Source organism: Solanum dulcamara, chromosome 5 (genome assembly GCF_947179165.1).
Source record: "Solanum dulcamara chromosome 5, daSolDulc1.2, whole genome shotgun sequence".
NCBI lineage: Eukaryota > Viridiplantae > Streptophyta > Magnoliopsida > Solanales > Solanaceae > Solanum > Solanum dulcamara.
The window spans coordinates 68,374,219-68,393,793 of NC_077241.1; the positions used below are offsets into that span (position 1 = coordinate 68,374,219).

At 34.6% G+C, this 19,575-nt stretch overlaps 1 protein-coding gene across 1 annotated transcript; it reads left to right on the plus strand.

The window, feature by feature from the left end:
* Nucleotides 1-5,675: 5,675 nt before the first annotated feature.
* Nucleotides 5,676-8,974, plus strand: LOC129888418 (trifunctional UDP-glucose 4,6-dehydratase/UDP-4-keto-6-deoxy-D-glucose 3,5-epimerase/UDP-4-keto-L-rhamnose-reductase RHM1-like). The gene is made up of 3 exons (XM_055963398.1): nucleotides 5,676-5,839; nucleotides 6,768-8,316; nucleotides 8,411-8,974. The coding sequence occupies exons 2-3, from the start codon at nucleotides 6,796-6,798 to the stop codon at nucleotides 8,852-8,854; spliced, it is 1,965 nt and encodes a 654-aa protein (XP_055819373.1). The 5' UTR covers nucleotides 5,676-5,839; nucleotides 6,768-6,795; the 3' UTR covers nucleotides 8,855-8,974.
* The last annotated feature ends 10,601 nt before the right edge of the window (nucleotides 8,975-19,575 follow it).

Below are 19,575 nucleotides of genomic sequence, written 5' to 3' on the forward strand. Positions count from 1 at the left end.
AAATATCCCGCATCTGCATAACCGATCAATTGTGACGTGGAATCATTTGAGTAAAACAATCCCATATTAATGGTACCTCGAAGGTATCTGAATATATGCTTAATTCCATTCCAGTGTCTGCGTGTTGGTGAAGAACTAAATCTTGCTAACAAGTTTACTGAGAAAGCTATATCTGGTCTAGAATTGTTGGCAAGATACATTAATGCACCAATTGCACTAAGGTATGGTATTTCAGCACCAATAAGTTCTTCATCATTTTCATAAGGCCGAAATGGATCTGTATTAATATCAAAAGATCTCACAACCATTGGAGTACTCAATGGGTGTGCTTTATCCATATAAAATCTCTTTAAAATATTTTCAGTATATGTTGACTGATGGACAAATATCCCATTTGTAAAATGTTCAATTTGTAGACCAAGACAAAATTTTGTCTTTCCAAGGTCTTTCATTTCAAACTCCTTTTTCAGGCATTTTACTGTCTTTGAAAGTTCTTCCGGAGTTCCAATAATATTCAAATCATCAACATATACTGCTATTATGACAAATTCAGATTCAGACCTTCTCATAAAGACACAAGGGCAAATTGGATCATTTTTATATCCTTCTTTTAGCAAATATTCGCTAAGACGATTGTACCACATTCGCCCTGATTGTTTCAACCCGTACAAGGATTTCTGAAGCTTTATTGAACAATTTTCTCGAGAATTCTTGTATGCTTCAGGCACTTTGAACCCTTCGGAAATTTTCATAAAAATGTCGTAGTCCAATGAGCTATATAAATAGGCAGTGACCACATCCATTAAGTGCATTTTAAGCTTTTCATGAACTGCCAAATTCATTAGATACCTGAAAGTAATTGCATCCACCACAGGGGAATATGTTTCCATATAGTCAATGCCAGGTCTTTGCGAAAAACCTTGGGCTACAAGTCGTGCTTTATATCTTACGACTTCACCCTTTTCATTTCGTTTACGCACAAAAACCCATTTGTGCCCTACTGGCTTGACACCTTCAGGTGTTCGAACTATTGATCTGAAAACTTCACGTTTTTCAAGTGAAGTTAACTCTGCTTGAATTGCATCCTTCCATCTTGGCCAATCATTTCTCTGTCTGCATTCATCGACAGATTTTGGTTCAAGATTCTTATCTTGTTGCATTATTTCAATGGCAACATTATAAGCAAAAATATTATCGACCACAATATCATTTCGGTTCCACCGTTTTCCTGTCGAGACATAACTTATTGAGATTTCTTCATTCTCATTATTTTCATGTACTTGGACCTCCTCGGTGGTATCACCATTTGTTGTGTCTCTGGGCTCTTCTTGAGCACTCGCCTCCAAATTATGATCATCTTGATCATTTATTCCTTTTCTTTTTCGAGGATTTTTATCTTTGGAACCAAATGGTCTTCCACGTTTTAAGCGTGGTCTAGACTCATTTGCCTGAATAAGTTGTCCTACCGGGACATCAACTCGAACTTGAGCATTAGCAGCTGGGATATGGGATTTAGTAACCCGTGGAAGGTTATTAAATGCATCCGGCAGTTGATTTGCAATATTCTGCAAATAAATCATCTTTTGAACTTCTTGCTCACATTGATTTGTTCGAGGATCTAAATGAGATAGTGACAATGAATTCCAATCTATCTCATTTTTCAACTGCTTATGTTCTCCCCCTAATGTTGGGTATACTGATTCATCAAAATGACAATCAGCGAATCTTGCCGTAAATAAATTTCCAGTCATAGGTTCCAGATATTTTATAATAGAAGGAGATTCATACCCAACATATATTCCCAACCTTCTTTGGGGACCCATCTTTGTGCGGTGCGGTGGAGCAATTGGGACATATACCGCACACCCAAATATTCTAAGATGGGATATATTTGGCTCTCTTCCAAATGCCAACTGTAATGGGGAAAATTCATGATAATTTGTTGGCCTTACACGCACAAGTGCTGCTGCATGCAAAATAGCATGCCCCCATACTGAAATAGGAAGTTTTGTCCTCATTAGCAATGGTCTAGCTATCCATTGGAGGCGTTTAATCAATGATTCTGCTAGACCATTTTGAGTATGTATATGAGCGACCGAATGCTCAACTTTTATTCCAATCGACATACAATAATCATTAAATGATTGAGATGTGAATTCACCAGCATTATCAAGACGAATTGTCTTTATTGCATAATCTGGAAATTGTGCTCTTAACCTTATAATTTGAGCTAACAATCTCGCAAAAGCCATGTTGCGAGTTGATAATAAGCACACATGTGACCATCTTGTAGATGCATCTATCAAGACCATATAATATTTAAATGGTCCACATGAAGGGTGAATTGGCCCACATATATCACCCTGTATACGTTCCAGAAACGCAAGGGATTCAATCCCAACCTTAGTTGCTGATGGTTTGATAATTAGTTTTCCTTGAGAATAAGCAACACAAGAGAATTCCTTAGATTGAAGAATTTTCTGATTCTTCAAAGTGTGTTCATGTGAATTCTCAATAATTCTGCGCATCATATTATAACCGGGATGGCCCAACCGGTCATGCCAAATGATAAAATCATTAGAATCAGTAAACCTTTTGTTTACAATGACATGTGATTCAACAGTACCAATATTTGTATGGTACAACCCAGAAGAAAGTGCAGGTAATTTTTCGTGCACAATTTTCTTCTCCATATTTATTGTAGTAATATAAAGGTATTCAACCTTTCCTTCATTTGCAGTCTCAATATGATAGCCATTTTGGCGAATAACCTTGAAACTTAACAAGTTTCTTTGAGACTTACTACAATATAATGCATTATCAATTACCAATATCGTTCCTCCAGGTAGTAATAAGGCTGCTTTTCCAGAGCCTTCAATTAATTTTGTACTACCAGATATTGTATTGACATAGGCCTTTTTCATAATCAAATGACAAAAATATTTCTTTTCTTTTAATATCGTATGAGTTGTGGCACTATCCAAAATGCACATATCTCTATTATTCATCTTGAATCCAATTGAAGACTGATAAATTTATTTATCTTCATAAAATAAAAATGCATTGTAAGAAATAAAATAAGTAACAATTTTGCTAGAAAAATATAAGTCCTTTTTTTTTTAAAGTTAAATTATGGTATTTTAGAATTTAAAAAATTATATGATTCAATTATGATGAATGTTACAATAATTTAGTTTATGAAATTATATACTTATTAACCTTAAATAAATATTATACACAAGTATTAAAAACAAATATAAAATATTATAAAACATTAATATAATATTATTCATCATGTATAGATAATTTGTTTATTGACAAAAATAATACAATCATTATATATTATTAATGTCTAAAACATTAACAAGAATAAACAGTTAGTATAATGACATTAAATAAGGCGAATATTATTTTTAGTAACAATATGATATTAAGATTAAATAATAGCACACTAATAGTAATTAATTACAACATTGTAAAATAGCACAATGTAATAAACAATATACAATTATCATAAAAATGTGACCTTGATTATTTTATTTTTAATATTTCAAATACATAAACGTAAAAACACAATAATTCGAAGTACATGGTAACATATTGAAAAACATGAAATTAAACATCAATTAAAATCCTTAAAAAAATCTTCAACCTCCAAATGAGTAATATCATTGAGGTCATTAAAATCATCATCCCTTAAGACCAGATTTGTTTCAATATTATCATTATTCAAAGGCCTTGCCTCAATATTATTTTCGAACGCTAAGTGTAACTCTATCCGAGCATTAGAAGAAGAGGCACCACCTCTATTTGCCTTTCTTTTAAAAGAATTTTGATAAAGTCTTACAAAATGCTCAGGCGTCCGACATTCATTTTTCCAGTGGCCTTTCATGCCACAGCGATGACAGTTACTTTTTGAAGGGCCATTTTGAGAACTGATATTGTTCTCACTTTTATGTTGACCACCACCACGACGATTATTATATCGTCCTCTGCCATTGCCACGCCCACGCACATTATTGTGACCTTGATATTTATTATGTCTTCTTTCAGACTGGCCATGTGCTTTTACCATATTTGCCTCCGGTAACAGAGCAGATCCAGTGGGACGGGCTTCATGATTTTTCATTAAAAGGGCATTATGTTGTTCAGCCACCAGAAGGCATGATATCAATTCAGAGTATTTTTTAAAACCCTTTTCACGGTATTGCTGCTGTAATATTACATTAGAGGCATGAAAAGTAGTTAGTGTCTTTTCTAACATGTCCTCATCATTTATATTTTCCCCACATAATTTTAATTGGGAAGTTATTCTAAATACAGCAGAATTATACTCAATTACGGTTTTAAAATCTTGAAACCGTAAGTGCATCCACTCATAACGAGCCCTTGACAATACCGTTGCCCTGAGGTGGTCATACCTCCCTTTTAAGTCTTTCCACAATTCAAGTGGATCTTTCACTGTCAAGTATTCCATTTTTAGACTTTCATCTAGATGATGACGAAGGAAAATCATAGCCTTTGCTTTATCCTGACTTGATGCTGTATTTCCTTCAATTATAGCATCACCAAGACCCTTAGCGGTAAGGTGAATTTCAGCATCAAGTACCCATGACAAATAATTTTTACCAGAAATATCAAGTGTCACAAATTCCAATTTTGACAAGTTTGACATGATGAAAATTAATTTGAAAGTAACAAAGATAACTTAAAAATTAAATTTCTTTAGTAGATATACCTGATATAGAAGTTAATTTTCTGAAAAATTAGAGCTTCGTGCTGATAACGTGTTATAAATTAACTTACTTGACAATTTTGTAAAGGAAGAAGAACAAGAAAATAATATAGAAAGTATTAATAGAGAGAGTAGTAATATAGAGAGGGTAATAGTAATTCTTTTCTTTTATATGTTTTGTGTGTTTTTACATTGAAGTTTAAGGCTATATTTATAGCCATATTTACAAGTGGAGGAAAATATTAGTGGGCATTTTACCCACTTAAAAAGTAAATGGACTATCCACCATTTTAAGTGGACAACCATTTTACTTGGTTGATAATAGATTTTGATTTGAATAAATAAAGGATATATATAAAAAGGATTCATTAAGGGTATAAGTGTCAATTCAACAAAAAAAAATTAACTGTTGTTGGCCTCGAATTTTACTCCGAAGCACGCAAATTGAGTGCTTTACACGCATTTTGCTGGATAGGATTCGAGTGTTTTTTTGTTTAAACGTGGGATAGTTAAAGTGCCTATTTGTGCACTATAAAAGTTGGAAGTCATACTTAAAATTTGAAGTCATGTTTAGGGGTCAATTTATATATTATGCCAAGTTTAACATTGTATGACCCACTCGGAGGTGGCGCTCTCAATAAGATTTTCTCCATACCCAAGATCTCTGATTCAAACCTTGGTTATGAAGAAAATACTGTTGGAAGCATCATCCGAATGAGCCCTGCAATGCGCGATCTCATCTAGGCTTTAATGCGGATTTCGAACCCCTGGTGAGTGAGAAAACAAACAAAAAAAAATTTAACATGTATACATGTTATTATGTTAATTTGAAAGCTGAAAAGGAGGAACTACAAACGCGGTTAATCTCTACTACTTTTGCTATTATCACGCATCAACAGCCATTCTTATCTCTTTTCACTAAAGCTATCTGTCTGGTATACTTTTCTCTCCCATTAATTAATCCTCTTTAATTTCTTTCACTAAATTGATCCATTTGCCAAAATGTATGTATTACTCTGACTTTAATTCTTTCTTTTATTCTTACCTCTGCGATCTCTATTTTTTCCCACCAAAACTATTCTGAAAATTCCATGAAGTGAAAATGTAAGTCTCTCTTCTTCTTCTTTTTTTGGCTTTTGGTGTTGTAATCATTTTGTGGGTCTGATTGATTTAGTTAATTCTTCTGGAAGATAATTTCTACCATGTTGTGTTTGTCTGATTTATTTTGCATTAAAATCAAATACAGAGCATCCAAATGATTTATCATGTCTAAATAAACCAAAATCAATTACTTAGAGGTCATTTGGTAGCTGGATTAGAAATAAGTTATTCATATATTAATTTTTGTATAATTTATATGACAGTTTGGTAGGTAGATTGAAAATAAATTATTCATTTGGTTGCCATAACTAATAATGCGTAACTTATGAGGGAATTTATGTATTACTTTATGCAGGACAGAAAGTGAAATAACTAATACATATATAACTAAACCACACATAAATTAATATCTAGATTCACTCATAACTCATCTCTACATTACTAATAACTGCACAATTCCAACTGGCTACCAAACGACCCCTTACGATGGAAGTATAAAAGAGTTACGGTGGACAGATTTGTCCATTAAGAATAATGAATTTGATCTTCTGCAGAAATTTGTGATGTTGAATAGTTTTAGTCTATGATCAATACTCTCTGGAGAAATATTTAATCTCTTAAGTTTCTTAGCTCTAAACATATTGTATTAGAGAAATGTTCTGAATTTAATAATGTCGAAATTTAGTGGTTTTTTCACATATATATATTGTTCAAAAATGTTGGGACTTTCTACCAGAATTGCTTGCTAAAAAGATAAGGCAAAATTCAATCATATTTAGAATGCTAGATTCAATTTGCCAGTGTTTCACCATACTTTGAAAATAATATAACCCATCCGCGTGAAGATTGCTTTACATGTAACATAATTTGTTGTTCTGTTTTTCATGTTAAGCAATCACCTAACAGGTTCTTTTCTATGATTCTGTTACAGTGTATTGAAATAGCAACAAAAAATAAGGATGTCGTCCGAACCAGCTCCTTATGTACCCAAAAATGTCCTCATAACGGGTGCAGCAGGCTTCATTCCCTCACATGTAACCAATAGATTGACCAAGCTTTATCCTAACTACAGGATTGTTGCTCTTGACAAGCTCGATTATTGTTCGAGTCTAAAAAATTTGGAGCTAAGTTACTCATCTCCAAATTTCAAATTTGTCAAGGCTGATATTACGAGTGCTGATCTTATCAACCATCTTTTGGTTGAGGAGAAAATTGACACAATTATGCATTTTGCAGCACAGACTCATGTTGATAATTCATTTGGAAATTCATTCGAGTTCACAACCAATAACATTTATGGTACTCATGTGCTTCTTGAAGCTTGTAAGTTGACTAAATCCATCAAGAGATTCATTCATGTTAGTACGGATGAAGTTTATGGTGAGACTGATTTGGAGACTGACATTGGCAATCCTGAAGCTTCTCAACTCCTTCCTACTAATCCATATTCCGCAACTAAAGCTGGAGCTGAAATGCTTGTCATGGCTTACAATAGGTCTTATGGCCTACCGACAATCACTACTCGAGGGAATAACGTGTATGGCCCAAATCAGTTCCCTGAGAAGTTGATTCCAAAGTTCATTATCCTTGCAATGAAGGGTGAGCGTTTGCCAATTCATGGTGATGGAACAAATGTTAGGAGTTATTTGTACTCCGATGATGTTGCTGAGGCATTTGATGTGATATTGCATAAAGGGGTGATTGGACATGTGTATAACATTGGCACTAAGAAGGAGAGGCGAGTTTTGGACGTGGCTGAGGACATATGCAAGTTATTCGGGAAGAACGCTCAAGAAGTTATCGAGCTTGTCCAAGATAGGCCTTTTAATGACCAAAGGTATTTCCTAGATGATCAAAAGCTTAAGAAGTTAGGGTGGCAAGAAAGAACCACTTGGGAGGCAGGACTAAAGATGACCCTGGATTGGTACACCAAAAATCCTGATTGGTGGGGTGATATAACTGGAGCCCTTCGCCCACATCCTAGAATTTCAAACGTTGTGCCTTCACATGATGAAGGGTGTCTATTGCAGCTTATAAAAGGAAGCAAGAACGGTAGTGGCTCAGACTTGAAGTTCTTGATTTATGGAAGAACCGGTTGGATTGGAGGGTTATTAGGAAAGATTTGTGAAGAACGTGGAATAGCATACGAGTATGGGTTAGGACGTCTGCAAGATAGGAATTCGCTAATGCATGACATGATAAGAGTAAAGCCAACCCATGTTTTCAATGCAGCTGGTGTTACTGGGAGGCCTAATGTCGATTGGTGTGAATCACATAAAGTAGAGACAATTAGAACTAACGTTGCTGGTACACTATCTTTAGCTGATATCTGTAGAGAAGCAGATATCATGGTGATGAATTTCGCGACAGGTTGCATATTTGAGTATGATGAGCGACACCCTCTAGGCTCAGGCATCGGATTCAAGGAGGAAGACAAACCAAATTTTACAGGATCCTTCTACTCGAAGACCAAAGCCATGGTAACTAGTTCATTTAGCCCTGGCTAATTGTCTTATATTTCAAATTATCTGCTCCATCACTGGCATTTTGTTTCTCATAGCTTCATATATGCAGGTTGAAGAGCTTCTAAAAGAATATGATAATGTTTGCACCCTTAGAGTAAGAATGCCAATATCATCAGACCTTAACAACCCGAGAAACTTCATAACAAAGATAACGCGTTATGATAAAGTGGTAAACATCCCAAATAGCATGACAGTGCTAGATGAGCTGCTACCAATCTCTATTGAAATGGCAAAAAGAAACTGTAGAGGGATATGGAACTTCACTAATCCGGGAGTTGTGAGCCACAACGAGATTTTAGAGATGTACAGAGACTACATTGATCCCAAATTCAAATGGCAGAATTTCGATCTTCAAGAACAAGCCAAAGTGATTGTTGCCCCGCGAAGTAACAATGAACTTGACATGACAAAGCTGAAAAAAGAGTTTCCAGAATTGCTATCGATCAAAGATTCTATCATCAAGTATGTCTTCGGACCAAACAAAAAAACATAAACTTTCAAAAAATTGTATTTTTTCGGATAGTTTTTTTTTTTTTTCATTTTCATCATTTTTTTGTCACAGTTACTTGAGACTTGTAGTTTTAGATACTTAATGTGATTCAAGAACTTCTAATTTTCTTTTTCTTGATATAAACAAGTTTAATGTATTAATTTTACTAGTATCTAACAATTCTTTTAGAAGTAGCTATGCCCTTTTTTGTTTAAAAGAATAAAACTTAGATTAGTACTTGGGAGATTTTTATTTCAAGACATACAGAATTTTCTGACTTAGCTGGACATTTTTTACAATTATTATGAATATTCAGTATGAAGAAATAGCAAATTAAGTTAAATGGCAATAAGTTGGTGTAACGACCCATTAGGTCGTTTTGAATACTAGAGCTTTTATTTCATAAAAGACTCATTCCTTAAATTTTTAATGGATATTTTGGACTATTCGATAACTACGATTATTTAATTAAGGGGTAACTTTAGATAACCAATTTAATTAGTCGACTAAATTGATATATTTAATATCCTATACCACTTTATTTATTAAAATAAGTTAGTGGAATTTGTGACTTTTAGTACAAAATTAGTTTAGAAAAGAAAAGAGAAAAGAATGGCAGAAATTACCTGCGGACGATCGAAGAGCAGCTGCCAAGCCGCTTCAGGTAAGAACTTGAGGAAGCTTTAATATGTTGTTTTATATTATATTGAATTATAATTGGTTAGAGCTTGTATTATATTATATTGAATTAGAATTTGAATATGAGATAGTGAAAGTATTGGAGGCGATGGGAAAGTTGCAATACTTGCCAATGATGGGTTAATGATTACCATCATTGGCTAATGATTAGATGTAATAGGATTTGGGTTAGGAAAAAAATAAAAAGAAAAGAGAAGGCATTCACAATTGGTTTGCTGTAACGTGTACAATATGCATGTGGGTTTGATTTTGTAAAATTTATTTGATTATCAAATTTTAATTATGAGATAGGTAATTAAATATTAGGTGTATTGTATTATATGAAAAATCATTAGAATTATGTTATTTGTAGAAATTAAGACTTAACCCTAGAATTGGGATTTAGGAAATTGATTATAGTTATATGGGTGTCTACAGACTCGTTTGCTTACGAATATTGTATACTTGTTAGATTGAAAATATTCTGAGGCATTTAAAGAAAGGAAAAACATTGGTGAATTAGCTTGCTTGACTTCGGTTCTTCGGTTAAGGTAGGTTATGATTTATTTTATATCATAGAGAGACTCTTAATAGTGATTGATAGTCGTTGAGTAATATTGTGAAGTTTTCTATGCACTTAATTGTTGTGGTTTGGATAGTTGATATGTTGTTGTGATTGGTCTGCAATTCCAAGACCGTGAAATCCATAATCTTGAACTTGCCCTATCAAAAATTATGCCTTGAATAAAGGAGGCTTGATAAAATATTGTTAATGAAATGAAATGTGATAATAAAGAATGATAAATTTATTATATTATGGGATCGGATGTCACGAGCCGACACGATATATATGGGATCGGGTGTCACGAGCCGACACGATAAATTTAGATCAGGTGTCACGAGCCGACACGATATTATTGGATCGGGTGTCACGTTCCGGCATGGTAATATTAAAGGAAAATAAATTAAATGACATAATAATACCCAATTTTAAATAACTCATTTCTCAAAAGACCTTGATGTGGAGGCGTGAGTCCTCATGTATACTCTTGATATTGTTGACTCATTACGTAATTGTTTTATTGTGTTGTCACTTGATCTTTTCTTGTTGTTTTCCACCTGTTAAGTGATATAGTTGATTTTCTGATATTACTTTATGCATATTGATTTCTATTTTGAGTCGGCCGATGATACCTACTCAGTACATGTTACCTTGTACTGATCCCTACTTGTAATTTTCCTTTGTTTACCTTTTGTGGAGTGTAGTGAGTGTACCAGCGACTTCGACTTGACCTTAGGTCTAGCCAGTGTTCAGCACATCAGATTTCAGGGTGAGCTATTCCTTCTAGTGCATTTTGGATTTTCTCAGTCATGGCATGATGTCCTTAGTTTTCAAACACAAACTATGTTATTTATTTATTCTAGTGTTCGATTCTCTTAGACTTAGTATTCTGGAATTAAATGTTCTTGATGTGATGACTTTCATATTTTGAAAATGATATGTAATAGACCCTAGTGGATTGTTGTTTCTTACTTTCGTTAGTTGGGCTTCCGCATTATTATAGTATTTTATAAGTTGAATAGTTAATATAAGTTGGAGTTTGTATCATTGGTTCTCCCCTTTAAGAGGTTAAGTATGGGTGTCACTCATAGCCCATTTTGGATCGTGACGGTTGGTAATTTGTGGACTAATTAATTTAAGATTTTAAGTTGTATGTTTTCAAAATGCCAGTTTTAGCAAAAATCAGCATAATCATTTTTTTTTCTTTTGGTACGTTTAAGGACATGAATGTCACTGGGAAATGTTAAGTTTGATTAAGAAAAACTTTTTTATTTTAGTGCATTTAGTAAACCTTCCAGAAACGGTAAAGTTTTGAAAAAACAACCTAACCCTCTCCCATCATCTCACACTCATTAGAAGTCCAAATACTCGAATTTGGGGCCACCATTTAAGACTTACTCTCGTGCATAAAAAATTGCAATTTACCTCCTTTGAAACACATTTTAGATATACACTACTGGAATTTTTAATTTTGCTTCCGAAATTACAAATTTCATGTGAATTCGCCTAAAGCACTCTTAAAACTTGAGACAAGGACTAAAGTTCTCCCGTGACAATGCATATTTGAGACGATTATGACTTAAATTATCCCATGAAAATATTCCATGTGGTGATTAGGTCAGATTGATGACCGTGAGTCTTGCTCTTAATTGATTTAATTGAATTGTTGTATGTACATGTTAAAGTGATCTAGAATATATCTGAAAGGTCAGACTTGAGAAGCTTTAGGGTGACACAAAGGTTATGGTGTCACAAGGGATAGGCTTGGGGAAGATCTAAAATAATAAAGTATCAGGTTATGATCGAGTATGATGAATGGATTAGCTCTTAGTGGTGGAGTTGGCAACGGAAAAAGATAGGAAGGCTAAGGTAAGGTGCTTGAGTTCATGAGTGGTATACTTGGGATAGTAGGGGCATGGAGATGAGAGGTTGGATGGGTAATCTTTGAAATATTATGTTTTCGTGAATATTTGCATAATGTTACGGGGTTTATTTGGGTTGTCAATGATGTATATCAGTACAACATTGTTTGTACTGATACTACTTTTGATATGTCACTTGACATAGTCTGTATGCAGGGTCAGTGATATTTTATAGGTGAAGACGATGGTAATTCTCGACAACTTCTACTCCTCTTTTTCTCATGGTGGAAGTTGTGTCTTGTTTTGTATTATGTACTTTCTTAGAAGCTTTTTTATCTGTTTAGAATAGTTCGGAGGATTTTTATAGTGTTTTCAAAAGAATTTCATTGTATTCAAGGTTTTATATTGAGGGTTGAGACTAAGAAGTTTTATGTTATTTAAAGTGTTTTAGCATATTTTAGCATATTTTAAAGGAATATTTAATCAAAAAATTATTGTAAAGGTATGTTAACATATACTATACAATAATGTGTAATTGTGTGAACCTCCAAAATTCGGGAGAATTGATTTTGCAGACTAGTTACAATTTATATTTTGTTTTATTATAAATTTATAAGAAATTTTTATTTTTATACGTAATAAAATTTTATTCCGTATACATAAGAGATCTGAAAAAATCATTGTCTTCTATTCATTGTAAGCAGCCAAAAAATCTTATTTCCTTTCAAACTCTTACTAAAATTATTTGCATACAATTTCATACCAATCTCAGGAAGAAAAATGAAAGAAAATATCACTTCTAGAAAGACGTTTTGCACTTATAAATATTATAAGCTTTAAGTAGTTGTATTTTAAAATATATGTTTTCCAAATGAAAGAAAGCTACGTTGTGGAAATTCCTTTTCCAATACCAATTAGGAATATTGCTAGGAGCCCGTTTGGATTGGCTTTAAGTTGGTCAAAACCAACTTAAAATCCCTTTTTAGCTTTTGGACGTGTTTGTCTAATGCTGACTTTAAGCCATAAAATTCTTAAAGTCAGTCAAAAATGAAAAGTTAGGATTCCTAACTTTTTTTTTCGAAAGTGCTTAAAGTCATTTTCTTTTACCATGGAAATTACTTTTATATCCCTTATATTATAACTAAATTCCCAAACTACCTTTTTTTATTCTTTTAATCCTAAAATTCCCATCATAAGCACTTTTATCCAAACACTCAACTGCTTATTTATAAAAATAACTTTCAGCACGTCAAAGTTCTAAAAGCACTTCATACATGTATGAACTAATAAAGCCGTTTGGCTTAGCTGCAATTGAAGGCAGACCCACAGACTTTACTAATGACACCAAGTGGAACAACATAGACAGCAACGCACTTGCTGATCTACACTTGGCACTAGCTGATCAAGTGTTGTCTAGTGTGGCTGAAAAACGGACGGTGAAGAAAATATGGGATACTCCTACGAGATTGTATGAGGCCAAGTCTTTGCATAATAAAATCTTTTTAAAAAGAAGATTGTATACTCTTCGAATGGCAGAGTCCATGTCGGTTACTGAACATATCAATACTTTGAATATTCTATTTTCGCAACTTAGAACAATGGGTTGCAAAATAGAGGGGACTGAACGTGCAGAGCTTCTACTTCAAAGTCTGCCTGACTCGTATGATCAACTCATCATCAACCTGACAAACAATATGAATAGTCTAGTTTTCAATGAAATTACAGTCGCTGTCTTAGAAGAAGAAAATTGGCACAAAAATAAGAAAGACAAACAAGTAAGTTCGCAGCAAGATAAAGCTTTGATGATAGTGAGAGAAAGACCAACAGAACGTGGCCCCAGTGGGAGTCACAATCATGGTAGATCTCAATCAAGAAGTAAAAAGAATATCAAATGTTACAACTATGGCAATAAAGGGCACTTCAAGAAAGATTGTCGGTTCAAGAAGAAGAGTGAACATCTTAAGTCATCAAATGCCCAATGAAATATTGCAAGTACCTCGGATGATGGAAATATTTTATATAGTGAAGCAATAATAATTAATGAAGGCAGAAAATATTTCACTGATGTCTGGATCATGGACACATGAGCAACATGGCACATGACTTTCGGGAGGAAATGGTTCCATCAATATAATCCTATATTTGGAGGGTTTGTGTTCATGGGAGGCGATCATGCTTTGGATGTTATTGGTATTGAGTCCATTAAAATAAAAATGTATGATGGCACAGTATGCACCATCCAGAAGGTACGACATGTAAAAGACTTGAAGAAAAATATATTGTCTTTGGGACAATTAGATGATAATAGATGTTTATATAAGATTCATGATGGAGTCATGAAAATATCAAAAGAAACGTTTATAGTGATGAAAGCGGAAAAACTTGTTGCAAATCTATATGTGCTTAAAGGTGAAACACACCAAGAAGGAGAAGCATCAATCGCGTCAGCAAGTTAATTTAAAGAATCAACGATGATGTGGCATCGTAAACTTGGCTATATGTCGGAATGAGATTTGAAGATTCTTGCTAAGCAAAAGCTTCTTCCAGGGCTCAAAAAGGTTTCACTACCCTTTTGTGAGCATTGTGTTACCAGTAAGCAACATAGACTAAAGTTTAGCAGTTTCTCTGTTAAAAGCAAAGAAATATTAGATCTGGTCCACTCTGATGTCTGGCAATCACCGATGGAGTCCTTAGGAGGAGCTAAATATTTTGTGTCATTTATCGACAATTACTCCAGGAGAAGTTAGGTATATCCAATCAAAAGAAAGGCAGATGTTTTTTCGGTTTTCAAAGAATTCAAAGCACGGGTGGAACTTGAATCTAAGAAAAAGATCAAGTGTTTGAGGATAGATAATGGAGGAGAGTACACTGGTGATGAATTTGATAACTTCTGTAAACAAGAAGGTATTAAAAGGCAGTTCACGGTGGCATATACTCCACAACAAAATGGAGTAGCAAAGCGGATGAACAGAACCTTGTTGGAACAGACAAGAGCTATGTTGGCAAATGCAGGATTGGAAAAACCATTCTGGGCAGAAGCAGTCAAAACCGCCAGTTATGTGATCAATCGGTTACCATCAATCGCAATTGATTTGAAAACGCCAATGGAGATGTGGATAGAAAAATCAGATGATTATTCTCGCTTACATATATTCGAAAGTCCTACTTATGTTATGTATAACACCCAAGAAAAATTAAAGTTGGATTCGAAATCCTCGAAATGCATTTTCTTAGGGTATGCTGATGGAGTCAAAGGGTATCGCTTGTGGGATTCCACTGCCCGCAAGGTGGTAATCAGCAGAGATGTTGTGTTTATTGAAAACAAGATACATGCAAAAGAAGGTAGCACTTCAAAAGAAAAATCAAAGACTACTACAATTAAAGTTGACGAAATAGAAGAAGCTCCAATTTCTTCTGAGGCAATATCAGAGCACGAAGAACAAAAGCAAGCTTAGATCAAAACTCCACAAGTTGGACGGTCAACTAGAAAGAGAAAAGAACCAGCTTGGCACTCAGATTATTCTATAGAGGGCAATGTTGCATACTGTCTATTAACAGAGGATGGAGAGCCTACAACTTTTCATGAGGCTATGAAAGGCCAAGAATCATCTATTTGGATGGCAGCAATGCGAGGAGAAATTGAAGCTCTTCATGAAAATAAAACATGGGATCTTGTTCAATTTCCACAAGGAAGAAAAGCCATTGGAAACAAATAGGTCTACAAGATCAAACGCAATAGTAATGATCAAGTGGAAAAGTATCGTGTAAGATTGGTGGTGAAAGGATTCGCTCAGAAAAAAGGTATAGACTTCAATGAGATATTTTCTCTGGTGGTTCGACTCACAACAATTCGAGTGGTCTTGGCGATGGGTGCTACATTTGACTTGTACTTGGAGCAGTTAGATATCAAAACTGCATTTCTTCATGGAGAGGTTGAAGAAGAAATTTACATGCTCCAACCAGAAGGTTTTGAAGAACAGGTAAAAGAGAACTTGATTTGTAGGTTAAAAAAATCTCTATACGGTCTCAAACAGGCACCGAGATATTGGTATAAGAGATTTGATTCCTTCATTATAAGTCTTGGATACAACAGACATAGTTCAGATCCTTGTGTTTATTACAAGAGATTTTGTGATGACGATTTTGTTATTTTGCTGTTGTATGTTGATGACATATTGTAGCAGGCCCCAACAAAGATTGTCTCACAAATTTAAAGGCACAATTGGCTAAGGAGTTTGAAATGAAGGACTTGGGACCAACAAACAAGATTCCAGGAATGCAAATTCACCGAGACAGAAATAATAGGAAGATTTGGCTTTCTCAAAAGAACTACTTGAAGAAAATCTTGCAACGCTTCAAGATACAAGATTGTAAGTCAATTTCTACCCCACTTCCTGTTAATTTCAAGTTATACTCAAGAATGAGTCCTAGCAATGAAGCAGAGAGGATGGAGATGTCTCGAGTACCGTATGTATCAGCAGTGGGAAGTTTAATGTTCGTCATGGTATGTACAAGACCTGACATTGCATTAGCAGTGGGAGTGATCAGTCGATACATGGCTAATCCTGGTAGAGAGCATTGGAATACTGTTAAGAGGATCCTGAGATACATCAAGGGTACCTCAGATGTTGCAATGTGTTATGGAAGATCAGATTTTACTGTTAAAGGTTATGTTGATTCAGATTATGCAGGTGATCTTGATAAAACTAAGTCCACCACAGGTTATGTGTTTACTCTTGCTAGAGGAGCTGTAAGCTAGGTTTCAAAACTGCAATCTATTGTGGCTACATCTACGATGGAAGCAGAATATGTAGTAGCTACACAAGCTAGCAAAGAGGCAATATGGATGTAGATATTACTGGAGGAGCTCGGGCACAAACAAGAGAAGGTTGCTCTATTTTGTGAAAGTCAGAGCGCTTTACATCTTGCAAAGAATACGATATTTCATTCAAGGACAAAGCACATACGAGTTCAGTATCACTTTGTTTGTGAGAAGGTGGAAGAAGGCAATGTGGATATTCAAAAAATTCACACTAATGACAACCTAACAGATATGTTTACGAAGCCGATCAACAGTAACAAATTTATATGGTGTCGATCTTCTGTTGGCCTAGCAGAAATGTAATATTGCAGTAAGTGGGTAGAAAGGATAGTGTGAAGATTTAATTGATAGTGGGAGAATGCAAGATAGTCAAATACTATAAAACGTGTTTTGAAAGCGTAGTCAAAAAGAAAAGAAAACGCATTTTGAATGCGTAGTCAAAAAGGGAGGTATAATACGTGAATTTTATGCATTTCTAGTTTTCTATAAATAGAGGGCCTCTTGCCCTCATTTAGATCATCCTACATACAATCCAAAAGAGTAAGAACACAAAGAAAGTTATACACCAAGATAAATATTGTAGTCTTGAGTGTCCTCTTTAGTGAGTTGTTCCTTTTACAAGAGAGAAGTATTAATTGTTATTTTCTCCTTGTATTTGAGAGCAGTGTACTCCCATATTATCATAGCAAGATCCTTCTACCCCATGGTTTTTCCCCTTATCTGTTTGAGGGGTTTTCACGTAAAATTCTCGTGTCCAATTTATTTTTATTATTTATTATCATATCAAACTTTAGTTGTAGTGCTTCCTCCCCAACACTTTGCATGATTTAATTCACAACCCATCGAAGATGATGCTCGGCGAATCAGAGGTTTCATACTATACTTTTCAGATCTTAGCCGGGATTTCTCATGTTCATCGTAAAGGTTTTATTCATTGTGATTTGAAAATCGGCTAATATACTTATTTGTGTTAGAAATAAAATAATTAGGTGTCATGCGGAAGCTAGCAATGCAAACCTCGAAAGACCATGAGTAAGAAGACAAGCGAGAAATATACCAAAAGAGACACAAACATTTAACGTGGTTCGGTCAACTGACCTACGTCCACAAGAGGAGATGAGCAATCCACTATAAATATGAGAGTACAAATATCGAGAGAAATAACCTCACACAATTCACTCAGAATAAAAAGAGGTTCACACAAATGCTAACGTAACACATGTGTCTCACCGTTTCTCCTCCTACACAAAACTCTCAAATCCCCTAGGATTATATTATAAATGCTACCCAGTTAGAAGGAATAAACCTCTATTTATAGAGTCATAAACCTTTTTCTATAAGAAAAAAGACTAGCCAAATATGGAGATTGTCACGCCCCGGGAGGGTACCCTAGACGTGGCCGGCACTCGAAAACCATTTCTGGCCTTCAAGCGAACCACTTGGTCCAATCACACTTTCATTCAGTTACACTCTATTAGCGGAAGACTCAAATTATAAGAATACTATTCATAATAAAGCCAAAGGCCAACCACATCTCCATTCAGCAACTAGAAAAAATAAAACTAGTCACAACGAAACAATTCAACATCATCCACACTCTAGTCTATAAAGCCTCTATCAATAATATAAGAGGTGCCAATGACAAATTCATGGCTACCACAAATCAAAATAAAGGAAAACTAACTCAAAGCTAGAAAGATAACTGTGGTATCCTCCGAAAACAAGGATGACTCACCAACTAGCTGGAAGTGAATAGATCTTCAACGATGCGCCTGTTGATGATCTCTAGTACCTGTCTCTGCATCATGAAACGATGCAGGCTAAATGGCGTCAGTACATGGAATGTACGAGTATGTAAAATGGCCGAATGAAACATACATCAAGGTGGGATCAAATCAACTCAGAATCTCAACTCAGAAGAAGGTACAACTCAATCAAGATGTTCTGAGTCTAAACAAAATATAATTTAGACAGGACCAATCACATACAATCCAGCCCAATCCATCCCAATCCGACTTAGAGTACTATCAAGACCTATATGGGAGTTTCTCTTATCCGACAACCATCACTTATGAGTCAGTGATAGTACAACAAGCCGACGTTGTTGCCACGTCCGTTCATACCTTGCCAGGGTACGAATGAATCAACAAATCATAAATTCATAACTAATCAAGTCCTATTATATCAGGACAGTAATTTGGAAAACATCCGACTTTAATGGTCCAATTCCTTCCTACGTTTGGCGACGTAGTTATTGGATTCGAGTTATTACTTACTCTTACCCAATTCGGTGTTCGATACTCCTCCCAAGACTCAATGCTCATAAAACTCTATCCAATCAATTCAATCTAATCATATCGACCAGTCTCATATGGACCTTTGTCAATTCATCAATTCTATCCCAAATCAAGCCTCTTGACCAATCATATTATCCAATTAACCCCAATCTTATATATATATTTTTAAGGCATGTAAAAGACAATGGCCTAGTCTATATCTTTTTTTTTATTTTTATTTTTAGGAAATCTCAAGAATATTGCTTACTTTACTTTCTGTCATCACCTTTGACTAGAAAGAATATCTTTCCATAGTGTTCTTTTGCCAAATATTATTATTTAATAACTATCCAAGTTGTCCCAAACCAAACCAAACCAAACACTTCACGTAAAATTAGGAAATAAATGATAAAGTTAGCTTTTTCTATATTATTAGAATATATCAAAGTTGAAGTATTATATGAATGTACTAATAGGAATATAACTTTTTCTTAAATATAATTTAATTTTATGATGCTAATGGA